Genomic DNA, 13,543 nt, shown 5'->3' with positions numbered 1-13,543 from the left:
TATCTTTTTTCCCTTTTATTTTAGCCGTTTTCTTATTTTTCCCTCCTTTTCCTTTTGACTCCTTCAGCATCCTTCACCTATTATTATTATTATTATTATTATTATCCCAGTTTCCCTTTTATTCCTTTATTTTCCTTCACTTATTATTACTTCTTAATTTTCTTAATGTTTTCCCCTCTCTTTCTTCCCTTTTCATGATTTCTTTCATCTTGTTTTATTTCTTTTGCTCCTTTTTAATTTTTCTTATCTTTTTTTCTTTTTCTTTCCTTTATAATCTTTTTCCTTTTTTTCTTGCTTTCTTATATCCCTCCTTTTCCTTTTGACTCCTTAAGTATCCTTCACTTATTATTATTATTATTATTATTATTATTATTATTAATTAGTTTCCTTAATTATTTTCCCAGTTTCCCTTTTATTCCTTTGTTTTCCTTCACTTTTTTTACTTAATTTTTCCGCCTCTCATTCTTTCCTTTTCATGATTTCTTTCATCTTTTTTCCTTGCTTTTTTCCTTTTTATTTTCCCTTATTTGGTATTATTTATTGTTTCTTTTTTTATTTTCCTTATCTTTCTTTTTTCCTTTTTAATCTTTTTCCCTTTATTTATTTTTTCTTTTTTTTTCCTTCTGTCTGTTTCTGCGACATTTCTATTCCAGTAGACTTGTTATAGATGCTCTTGACCCCGGACTCTGAACAGAGGGTTATGTTTTAGTTATTGATCTAATTTGTAATAAAATTCCAGTACAGTGTACAGTAGTCTGTTTTCCACCCCGTCAGGGTTTCGGGATCGATTTGTCCTGTAAGCAGCTGACGGTGGACTTTGTGAATCAGTCGGTGCTGCAGATCAGCAGTCAGGATGTGGAGGGGAAGCGCAGCGACAAGACCGACTTTGCTGAGCGTCTGGGAGCCATGAACCGGCGCTGGCAGATTCTGCAGGGCCTCATCACAGAGAAGGTCTTATTTCAGTATACACTACAGTGTCACGTTTAAAAAGAGCGGGATAGAAAATATGGACCGAAGAATGAAATGGCATTTAATTTCCTTTGGTGTTAACTGTCATGTGATGGAACACAAAACCTAGAGATAAATCTGTTAGGAGTCTGGTATATCACAAATATTGTTCTACATAATCCATAATCGTAGTGATCGATAGGAGTAATAACTCACATTTATTTTTAATTTAACGTTGTCGGTGTTCTGTTTTATCACCTGGTGTGGGTTGTGATGTCGGTCGCGATGTCCTCTCTCCCTCCCTGTGTCTCAGATCACGCTGTTGGAAAGTTTACTCGAGAGCTGGTTGGAGTATGAAAACGGGGTCCAGACCCTGAAAACCTGGATCAGCACACAGGAGGAAAAACTGAAGAAGAAGCCCAGGATTGAGGACGTGGCCTCAGTGCAGAACCTCCTGAAAGACTGCCAGGTGATCAGACACTTACATTAATAAACACAGACAGGGTTAAAATGGACTGCAGGACTCTCAGTTCGGCGGCTTTAGAATTAGCTCACGATTTTCACTCACGATTCACCGGAGTCTTCCGGCTAACAATAGCCATGTTCATTGTTTACATTCATTATGATTATGTTCACGGGTAGCTGGGTATGACAGTGACGTGTTGCTCTGTCTCTCTTTCTTTCACGGACTAATCCTCCAGCGGTAGTCAGGCGGTGCGCGTTCATGTGTTCTGGAGGGAGTGGTTTGAAGGGAGAGGGTGGGATTATTCACTTGGATACTTTCAAAATTTCGCTTACTTTTGCTGGTTTCTCCAAAATCCTATCTCCTAACCCTAACTTTATTGTCTACAGAGGGGTTTTTTTCTGTTAAACTTACACTTTTATTTAAAACTTCATCCTCATCATCATCACCAGTCGGCTGTGTTAGAACAAGTTGACTGGAAGGTGTCGCCACCCGGCTCGGTCCTGGGCAATGTGCACGATCTCATCCTCTGAGAAACAATTCTTGGGGTCAATCCATTCCTGAACTTGGCAAGAAAAAGATCTCAGCGGTCTCCAATAGGGTTTTCGACGCGTAGATACAGTGGGGCAAAAAAGTATTTAGTCAGTCACCAATTGTGCAAGTTCCCCCACTTAAAAAGATGAGAGAGGCCTGTAATTTTCATCATAGGTACACTTCAACTATGAGAGACAAAATGAGAAAAAAAAAATCCAGAAAATCACATTGTCTGATTTTTAAAGAATTTATTTGCAAATTATGGTGGAAAATAAGTATTTGGTCAATAACAAAAGTTCATCTCAATACTTTGTTATATACCCTTTGTTGGCAATGACAGAGGTCAAACATTTTCTGTAAGTCTTCACAAGGTTTTCACACACTGTTGCTGGTATTTTGGCCCATTCCTCCATGCAGATCTCCTCTAGAGCAGTGATGTTTTGGGGCTGTCGCTGGGCAACACAGACTTTCAACTCCCTCCAAAGATTTTCTATGGGGTTGAGATCTGGAGACTGGCTAGGCCACTCCAGGACCTTGAAATGCTTCTTACGAAGCCACTCCTTCGTTGCCCGGGCGGTGTGTTTGGGATCATTGTCATGCTGAAAGACCCAGCCACGTTTCATCTTCAATGCCCTTGCTGATGGAAGGAGGTTTTCACTCAAAATCTCACGATACATGGCCCCATTCATTCTTTCCTTTACACGGATCAGTCGTCCTGGTCCCTTTGCAGAAAAACAGCCCCAAAGCATGATGTTTCCACCCCCATGCTTCACAGTAGGTATGGTGTTCTTTGGATGCAACTCAGCATTCTTTCTCCTCCAAACATGACAAGTTGAGTTTTTACCAAAAAGCTCTATTTTGGTTTCATCTGACCATATGACATTCTCCCAGTCCTCTTCTGGATCATCCAAATGCTCTCTAGCAAACTTCAGACGGGCCTGGACATGTACTGGCTTAAGCAGGGGGACACGTCTGGCACTGCAGGATTTGAGTCCCTGGCAGCGTAGTGTGTTACTGATGGTAGCCTTTGTTACTTTGGTCCCAGCTCTCTGCAGGTCATTCACTAGGTCCCCCCGTGTGGTTCTGGGATTTTTGCTCACCGTTCTTGTGATCATTTTCACCCCACGGGGTGAGATCTTGCGTAGAGCCCCAGATCGAGGGAGATTATCAGTGGTCTTGTATGTCTTCCATTTTCTAATAATTGCTCCCACAGTTGATTTCTTCACACCAAGCTGCTTACCTATTGCAGATTCAGTCTTCCCAGCCTGGTGCAGGTCTACAATTTTGTTTCTGGTGTCCTTTGACAGCTCTTTGGTCTTGGCCATAGTGGAGTTTGGAGTGTGACTGTTTGAGGTTGTGGACAGGTGTCTTTTATACTGATAACGAGTTCAAACAGGTGCCATTAATACAGGTAACGAGTGGAGGACAGAGGAGCCTCTTAAAGAAGTTGTTACAGGTCTGTGAGAGCCAGAAATCTTGCTTGTTTGTAGGTGACCAAATACTTATTTTACCGAGGAATTTACCAATTAATTCATTAAAAATCCTACAATGCGATTTCCTGGATTCTTTCCCCCCATTCTGTCTCTCATAGTTGAAGTGTACCTATGATGAAAATTACAGGCCTCTCTCATCTTTTTAAGTGGGAGAACTTGCACAACTGGTGGCTGACTAAATACTTTTTTGCCCCACTGTACAACGCATAGATGTTGATAGGTTTGTCCTTCTCCGTGTGTAAACTGTGGCCAAGGAACATGAGCTGATGCAGGATGACTGTCGAAAGCAAAGTGCTGGTGTTCATGAGATCATAAATTCAGTCATTTGAGATTCCAAGCATTTAATCCTGGAGCATGAGGTGGCAAAAGGATTTAGTTTAGCACCCATGTCCTTGGAGATTATCCATGTTTCACATCCATATGATTGAACAGATATACATGTTGTTCTAAAGAGGCGGAGCTTCAAGTCCAAAGGTATTGACTGTGAGTACCGGATCTTATTGAGGCTCCGGAATGTGGACCATGCAAGTGCTTTCCTACACTTGAAGCAGGCTTGTAGTACTCGAGTCTGACTCGTGCCCTAATTTTAAGGCCTCGTGACTTGACTTGGACTTGAGCACTGATGACTCGGACTTGTGCATTAATTGCATTCGGACTCGTAAATTAGGGGCATAAGATATTTATATCTATATTAATTTTGTACTAATTTCGTGCACGCTTGTGCACCTTGGTGCGTGCATCAGATAGCGCCATAAACGACTTGCACCCGCACAGGATTAAGCGCGCTGATATAAAAACTGTGAAAACACACTCAGTTTGCGAAGTATTGAGCTGCATTGCTGACACATTACCGAGCCTTATTTCCTTGAGGTTTAGTGTCTCGACTACAACAGTTGAAGGCTTGACGTCATTGGGGCTGCTAATAATCATGGAGCCTAGATAACAGAAGTCATTGACCTGTTTTAGTGTTTCTGACCCTACGGTGAGACTTTGGTTCCGAAGATGATTTTGGTCCATGTCCTCTGTTTTGCTGGTGTTAATAACGAGTCCTGCACTGGCTGCTGCTTCCACAGTGAGGGACAGTCGCACCTGAGATCTTTTGAGGGAGGATTCTAGGAGGCGGATGTCGTCGGCATAGTCAAGGTCATTTAGACACTTTGATGGGCATCTAGTTGACCTTCTAGGATGGATCAATAGGGCGTAGTTGGCATTATTACTCATGGCCTGGCACATAACATAGTCCAAGATGGTAATGAAAAGAAATGGTGTGAGAACATCACCTTGAAGGACATTAAAACTTAAATGGAAAAAAAAAAAACTAGTAAAAATGACATTTTACAAGTTTAATGATTAAGTACAGCTTTTATTTTAAATGTATTAGCCCATCTGGACATAAGACTGATGAGCTGTTGCCATGGCGCGGCGTCCATCCGTCGTCTACAATATAGTTAAATTGGATCTCCTCTGTCCGTTCTCTACGGATTTCCGTTCCGATTGTTTTGTTTGAAAGAACTCATCACGCCGCACAAAACTTGGTGGTTGTTTTGTCAAATTTTTTTGCTAACGAGTTTGCCAAATTAAAAAAAATTTCCAAGCCTCTCATTAGAATTGTATCTCCTCTCGGATTCCTCATCCGATTTCAGTTCTGATCAATGTTTTGGGTCGATCTTCCCATGACTCCGTGTCTTTATCCAGGAGCTGGAGGAGCTGGTGAAGGAGAAAGAGAAGGACCTGGAGAAAATGGAGGAAAAAGGATGCTCGCTCATCCAGGGCAAGAAAGGAGACACCTCCACTGTTGTCATGGAAACGCTTAAAGGGCTAAACCAAGCTTGGACCAATTTGGACCAGATGGTGAGTTCAGAACAGGACGTGTCTCCACACATGAAAGCACAATGAGTGATGAGTAAAAGAGAGAGATTTGATGAAAGGTTATGGTGAACAAAATAAACCTTAATTTATTTAATTGATTGGTTGATTTATTTAGCTAGTTAGTTAATTAATTTGGGTTTTTCACGTTTTGAGCAACACAACAGTGGAGTCTGAAATTCAAATGATGTTGAGTTTTGAGTTCTTAAACCAGCTTTAGTCCAAAATCATGGATTCGTGTAGACTGTTTTAACCAAATACACTGCAGCCGCGCTGAAACGAACTCGTTTACTTCACATGTAACGAACTACAGTCGTGTCCCCGCCTTTGGTCACAATGAGTCAGAGTCTTTAACCCTCTGGGGTCGAGAGCTTCACCAGCGAAGCTCGGCAGGTTTAGAATGAGTAGGTCATGTATTTAGAGAAATATCTTGGCGAGGTTTTTTTTTTGTCATACAAGCATGATAAACAGCTTGACAAACATTATACTTTACACTTTCCTATGTGCCTACTGTCAAATAATATTATAGTTTTTAAATGACCTAAACTAGATGAAACACAAAACTTGTCACCTTCCTCAGTCACGTCGGAGCGCTGAACGCGCACTTACACATTCATAAAAGACTGTTCACATGGTAACGTCATGATGATCACTTTCACGCTTTCGGTTTCAATTGGTTTCTCTTTTGCTGTGGGAACGTCCACCGTAAACAGGATAAAATCTGTCAGCCATAGTTTAAGCTATTTGGAGGTAAAACTTGTTGCGAGATGGCATGCGGATTTTATGCGCTTCGGATGATTCAGGACTGCGATTCAATTCAGTCTTGAGAGCTGCGACACTGATGAATGGTGCCCTTTTTTTTTTTTTTTAACTTCGACTCGATCCAGCCGAAGATCAGCTCGAGTAAGTGTAAATATTTGTTCTATTTCTGATGAGCAGATGGGTTGATATGTGCGCGCTGTAGTGCAGACACAGGAAAAATAACTGGGCGGTTTTTCCAGAGTAAAAAGTATTTTCCTCAAAAACAGTTAATTTTGCTCTACTTTGAGTTTAGAGAGTAAAATTTGGAGTTGGAACAAAATTACAGAGTAATTGTGTAACAGAGTCGGTTATGGGTCTGAACTGAGTAAAACAGTACAAGAGTTCATTTCAAGACCCACTGAATCGAGTCAAATACCAGATAAATGAAGGTGCTGTAAAAAGCAGATTTAGAACCGTGTTGGAATGTGTGAAAAAACATGACCTAACCTACTGGGACTTGACCTGATGGGATTAAGAGTTGGCAGTGGGAGAGGCTTTCACTCTTTTCATTGAATGGAATGGAAATTTTTACCCTTCTCATTGAATACCCCTCCGACTGCCAACCCTTTATCCCAAAAAATTAAGACATACACTACCGTTCAAAAGTTTGGGGTCACCCAGACAATTTTGTGTTTTCCATGAAAAGTCACACTTTTATTTACCACCATAAGTTGTAAAATGAATAGAAAATATAGTCAAGACATTTTTCTGGCCATTTTGAGCATTTAATCGACCCCACAAATGTGATGCTCCAGAAACTCAATCTGCTCAAAGGAAGGTCAGTTTTATAGCTTCTCTAAAGAGCTCAACTGTTTTCAGCTGTGCTAACATGATTGTACAAGGGTTTTCTAATCATCCATTAGCCTTCTGAGGCAATGAGCAAACACATTGTACCATTAGAACACTGGAGTGAGAGTTGCTGGAAATGGGCCTCTATACACCTATGGAGATGTTGCACCAAAAACCAGACATTTGCAGCTAGAATAGTCATTTACCACATTAGCAATGTATAGAGTGGATTTCTGATTAGCTTAAAGTGATCTTCATTGAAAAGAACAGTGCTTTTCCTTCAAAAATAAGGACATTTCAAAGTGAGCCCAAACTTTTGAACGGTAGTGTACATTTTTTGATGGCCAGTTAATTGTCCAAATCAGTAAAGCAGATGTAATTTTTTGCGTTTGATCCATTCCTAAGACCGAACGGAATCACCTCAAGCAGTGCCGTATTAAGCCAATGCGGTGCCCCTGGGCACTATACCTCAAGTGCCCCCCCCCCCCCCCACACACACACACACACACCCTGCGCGCACGCGTTCAGTAACCTCTTGCACACACTCACAAACCTTGCCCTTTGCTGTCAAAAATAGTAGCATATACATAAACAATAGTACACATAAACAAGGTCATTCTTCCTCATTGAAAATGTATTAAGTAGGCTACATCAGCCCATCAAATTCACTGAAAACAACCAACGATATGCATGTAGGCATATTGAAATGTCTTATTCAAAAATGAGCAGCATATTTGTATGTCTCAAGGGGATCCTCGTCGTCGCCGACCCCTCGGCTAACACTGGCTGTGGTTGTAGCATCTCCCCGGCTAGTGCTAGCAGGGCCATCTCCCTCACTAGCATCGCTGATTTCACTAGCTTCGGCTTCAGCGCTGGTAGTGACAGCAGTTGTCGATGTTTTTATTAAAAAAAAAACGATCTAACACTGGAACATTTTTAATTGCAGCTACACGCCTGGAGTCTTTCTCTTTTTTTAATTTTCTCTTCGCACAACCACTCAATTGATGTCTGTCCATTTTTCATTTCTACTGCGGTTTTTAAAAAATTGATACATTTCACCGTAGGTGGACTGGCTCAACTGACAGGTCGAGGGGGGTTAATGGTCACATAGGCCACTCTTGCTCAGAATTATGATTATTGTTGTTGTTCTTATAAAATTAGTGTTCATAATGAATTATATATGACTATTAACAATGTCAAGTGTATAACCATTTTAAGTGTACAAACATTCACGAAAAATATTTTTAAATTTTCTGTCATGTGGTGCCCCCCCCACTGGCTGTGAGTGGTTGGTGCCCCTGGGCACTGTGCCGCAGGCCCATATAGTTAATCCGGCCTTGACCTCAAGTGATCAAAAAGTTTCGTCACAATGGGTCAGGTCATGTTTTTACACGCATTCCAACACCGTTCTAAAACTGCTTTTTACAACAACATCATTTTATCTGTTTTTTTTTTTTAAAAGCGCAATCATGACATACAAACTACAGAGATATTATTGTTGCTGAACTTGTGCTGAATACAAAAAAAGTCATAAAACTTTGAAAATACTGCTTAGATTTGTTGATAGCAAAATCAGAGCACGCCAGAAAATACCCTCAGACCCCAGAGGGTTAAAAAAAAAAAAAATTGGTGGTTTGAAAGATATGAATGAACTGAATGGTGAAGATTTAAGGCCAATTTATGCCGACAACCCAATCCTCGCAGATGGCGTCGCAGATGGTGTCTGCGAAGCCCCCCCCCCTTCGCAAACGCTCTGCGCGCACCTCCCAAAAATTGTGACCACCGCAGAAGCCTCGCAGACAGCGTCGCAGACAAGAGGGCTCTGATTGGTCCACTCTACATCCGCTGTACACGCACTTCCGCTTCCCTACTTTCCCGGTTTGGTTTGTTTTCACGACCGCCATTTTTAAAAACACGAGCGAAGTTGGAGCAGCACGAAGAGCGGTTGATCGAGGAAGTGAGGAAGTACGTACATCTATACGACTCCAGTTCTAGTCATTATAAGTAACCGGAGGATAAACACTCCACTAACCACACCCACCAACTACTCCTAGCGATTTCGCGACTTCGCGCCCCCTTGCGTTGTGGCGGTGAATAACATCGCGCACGCCTATTACTCCCCGCTCAACGATAAATTACAACTGTCTGCGAAAAGCTATCTGTGAAAGCCTTGTCGCAAGAGCATGCAGAGGCCTTTAGAAAACAGAGCGAGTCAGTGGGTGGACACTAACAATGATCCGATACACCGGTAACCTCCGTCATTTCCGTAACCGATGAAGAAATCATCGCCGCCGTTCATGATCCTTTAACTCAGCTGCGATAGTGACTCGGACATTTGAGTCATCGAAGAAAAAGCAGTCCAGGATTTTAAAGAAGTTTAAAACTGACAGGACTTCAGTATTGCACTGTAACAGCTTGCATGCTGGGGCAGCGAGGAACTGGGAGACAGGCACAACAGGTCAAGCTGCGTTTTATTATTTACTAGTTTTTTTTTTTTTTTTAAATAGACAGCCAGCAATTAGACACAGGTGTAACTCATCACCTGCTACCCGCTGGTTTAATCTGACTCCTCCCCATTCACAGCCGACGCTTGACCACACCCTTGCTGCCACATAATAATAATAATAAGTTAAATTTATATAGCGCCTTTCAAAAAACCCAAGGACGCTTTACAATTGTAGACAAGGAAAGAAAAAAAATAAATAAAAAGATCATAATAAATAAATAAATAAAAAGTTAAAAGTCCACCAAGTAGGGGTCAGGATGTAATTCCCGTGGTGTAGCAGCCACAGTCCCACCAAAAGGCGCACGAAAACAAGTCCCACATCTCCAGCACCGCCGCCGTGACGCCGTCAGCAACATCGCTCGAAACACCACGCCGTGGATCCACAAAGCGAGCAGAGAAGCTCCGCCACGCAGAGCGCTAGTGTGTCCCAAACCGCCTGCACAGCTGCCGCGACACCACCGAGCAACATCGCTCGGAACATCACGCCAAGCGTTAAAGCGCAGAGCGCTGGACAACCACGATGTAAAATGAGCAACGAGCTCACTGCAGTCCATCGCTAGGAGCGCAGGCATCGCCCACAGCGAACCAAGGCCTGGAGGGAACCGACGCCCAAAACTGGGTCCAGAGTTGCACCACAACCGGCAGATAAAACACTCAAACATCAAACTACACAAACACACAGAAAAAAAATAGAAAAAGAAATAAAATAAAAGAGCTCTGGTTAGAAGCGGCAGCCAGAACGTGCACGACGTACTCTCAACCGGAAACAGAAACAAAACAAAAAGTACCTCTACTCAGTGAACGTTTACAGTATTCGCGTTATTTTAATGACCTTGGAAAGAGTGACGTATTTCCTTTACTTTATAAATTTGTAAGTAAATTAAGCGTAAATATAAATTAAACACAGCTGGTTTTGTTTTACGTACTGTAAGAGTGAGTGTTTGGTGCAACAAGTGACTCCATTTCAGCGTTATGAACTTTTCGGTATAACAAACGATTTGCAGTGTTAAGACTATTATGGCTATTGCTAGATAATTCCAAGCTTGAAACTGATCATTCTTGTTCTGTTGGCAGATATTTAACAGTCATTCCACGAAATCGAGTCGTACATGAGCCGATAGCCGACGAGGCGCGTAGCACCGAGTTAGCCATGTACGACGAGATTGATTGATTGAACGGAACAACCGTTTTATTCTATCCACATTCACTGGATTTTGAGAAACGTAGCATTTTTATTTTTTGCAAATTCGATAAATAAAAACTTTTTATACAAAACGTCCGACAAACTCATTTCCGCTAGAATCTAAACAAACCGGCGAAATGACAGGAGTGATTTGTGAAAATTGCGATGATGATAATTCTTGAAAAATAAAATCTAAAAAAAGACGCGCTCTTACCATCAAATACTTTCATTCCATGTTGTGTTGCTCAGCGCAGCCGCACAAAATGAACAATATATTCCATAAGCACGTTATTTATTCTTGAATCGACACTAGCTTTATGTAAATCTTTTTTAAACGTCTTTAAAAATGTTCTGTTCTCCAATACAAACGTACAGGAGGTTCATCAGCGCAGCCGTCAAGCCGACTACGAGCTGATATCCTAGTAGTAGAGTAGCCAATCAGAACACGTGATTGCTCATATCCAGTGAATGTGGATAGAATAATATTGTTTATTTCTTTCTAGATGCTATAGTCGCTTTCTTTCTAGAAAGAAGCAAATGTATCTGCCAATAGAAGAGTAAGACAATTTCAAGCTAGAAATGATTAAATATCTGTAGAAATATTTGTTATATAATCATTTTATAAGGAGATACAGTATACAGTGGGGAAAATAATTATTTGATCCCCTGCTGATTTTGTAAGTTTGCCCGGTTACGAAGAAGCGAGCGGTCTATAATTGTTATTTTAACAAATAGATACAGAATATCAACAAAAAAGTCCAGAAAAAAAAAACCCACAAAGGTTATAAATTAATTTGCCTTTGATCGCGTGAAATAAATATTTGATCCGTAAGCAAAACATGACTTGGTACTTGGTGGAGAAACCCTTGCTGGCAAGCACAGAAATCCAACGTTTCTTGTCGTTGGTCACCAGGTTTGGACACATCTCAGGAGGGATTTTGGTCCACTCCTCTTTCCAGATCCTCTCCAGATTCTGAAGGTTTCGAGGCTGTCGCTTGGCAACTCGAAGTTTCAGCTCCCTCCACAAATTTTCTACAGGATTAAGGTCTGGAGACTGGCGAGGCCATTCTATGACCTTAATGTGCTTCTTCTTGAGCCACTCCTTTGTTGCCTTGGCCATATGTTTTGGGTCGTTGTCATGCTGGAAGACCCATCCACAACCCACCCACGACCCATCTTCAGTGCTCTGGCTGAGGGAAGGAAGTTCTCTTCCAAGATCTTATGGTATATGGCCCTGTCCATCGGCCCCTCAATGGGTAAACTCGTCCTGTAGCCTTAGCAGAGAAACCGCCCCAAAGCATAATGTTTCCACCTCCGTGCTTGACGGTGTGGATGGTGTTCTTGGGATTGTATTCAGCATGTCTCTCCCTCCAAGCACGATGAGTTGAGTTGATGCCAAAGAGTTTAATTTTGGTCCCACATCACCTTCTCCCAAGCCTTCTCTGATTCATTTAGGTGCTTACTGGCAAACTTCAAACGGACCTGTACATATGCCTTCTTGAGCAGAGGGACCTTGCGGGCACTGCAGGATTTCAGTCCATTACGGTGTACTATGTTACCAATGGTTTTCTTGGTGACTATGGTCCCAACTGCCTTGAGATCAACAAGCTCCTCCCGTGTCATTCTGGGCTGATGCCTTGCCCTTCTCATGATAATCCTTACTCCACGAGGCGAGCTCTTGCATGGAGGTCCAGGCTGATGGTCATTTTGTTTTTTTTCCATTTTCTAATAATTACACCAACAGTTGTCTCCTTCTCACCAAGGTTCTTGCTAATGGTCTTGTAGCCCATTCCAGCCTTGTGCAGGTCGACAATCTTGTCCCTGATATCCTTTGAAAGTTCTTTGGTCTTGCCCATAGTGGTGGAGAGGTTGATTCTGTTGGCAGGTGTCTTTTTATAACCATAACGAGTAGAAATTAGAAGTACTTAAAAAGTACCATAACAATTATAGACCGCTCATTTCTTTGTAACCGGGCAAACTTACAAAATCAGCAGGGGATCAAATAATTATTTTCCCCACTGTATTAGATATTTTTTTCCTTTATTCAAGATATCTTCACTTTAAATCTCATGTCTTTAGGTCGGCCAGATGAAGATCAGTCTGCGTGCCGTACTGGAGCAGTGGAGTCTGTACAAGAGAGCGTCTGAGGAGATCCAAGGCTACCTGATGGAAGGACAGTACTCCATCTCGCGCCTCAGGCTCCTCACCGGTTCTCCTGAGGCTGTGCTCGTGCAGGTGGAGACCCTGGAGGTACTGGAGGTCCTTCTTTCACTCTCTAGCAAAAGAACACTAAATGCCAGTAAGCTTGTACTAGGTTTTCGCTTTTAGAACGACGATTATAATCATTTTTCAGTTCACTCTTGAAATAAATTCAATTGAAATCAGCACATGTAAAACAAAAAAAAAGTCTACTGCATGCGGCTTTGTCATGTTAGAGTCTGCAGGAGGAGCTGGAGAAGCAGGAGAGCAGTGTGAAGAAGTTCGGCTCTCTCACCAAAGAGCTGCTGAAAGACTGTCACTGCACTGTGGCTGATTCTCTCAACACCACCCTCATCGAAATCAACCACAGGTAAACTTTCACCCCAACAAACCTCCAGCTGTCAGCACTGATCATATAGAACATTAATACACTCTGTGTGTGTGTGTAGGTGGAACTCGCTGCTGGAGCAGATCTCCGATCAGTTGAGGAGCAGTAAGAACCTGCTGCAGCTGTGGCAGCGCTATAAAGAGCTTCATGAGAGCAGCAGTAAGGATGTGCAGAGACTGGAAGAGAGGGCGGAGCATTTACTCAACAGCTCCGCCCACAGGGAGACCTCGGAACAGGAAGTGAAGACCTGGATCCATGACTGTGATGTGAGTGTCTAAAGGAAGGACCTTCAGTCTGAGACTCCTGTTTGGCTGGAAAGGAAAAAGCCTGCAGGCACACTGAACCTTTATGGATAAGAGTGAAGATCCCCGGT

The 13,543-nt window shown here is 42.2% G+C and overlaps 1 protein-coding gene across 1 annotated transcript in view; it reads left to right on the top strand.

The window, feature by feature from the left end:
- The window catches only part of syne1a (spectrin repeat containing, nuclear envelope 1a), a 491,960-nt gene that overhangs the window by 394,870 nt on the left and 83,547 nt on the right, over positions 1 to 13,543 (top strand). Inside the window, 6 exon segments of the mRNA XM_060915606.1 lie at positions 775 to 951; positions 1,262 to 1,417; positions 5,134 to 5,289; positions 12,663 to 12,833; positions 13,019 to 13,152; positions 13,232 to 13,436. Coding sequence (XP_060771589.1) covers positions 775 to 951; positions 1,262 to 1,417; positions 5,134 to 5,289; positions 12,663 to 12,833; positions 13,019 to 13,152; positions 13,232 to 13,436 — 999 coding nt within the window.

The sequence above is a fragment of the Neoarius graeffei genome, chromosome 3 (assembly GCF_027579695.1).
Source record: "Neoarius graeffei isolate fNeoGra1 chromosome 3, fNeoGra1.pri, whole genome shotgun sequence".
NCBI classification, from domain to species: Eukaryota; Metazoa; Chordata; class Actinopteri; order Siluriformes; family Ariidae; genus Neoarius; species Neoarius graeffei.
This window is presented reverse-complemented; position numbering and strand designations above follow the sequence as displayed.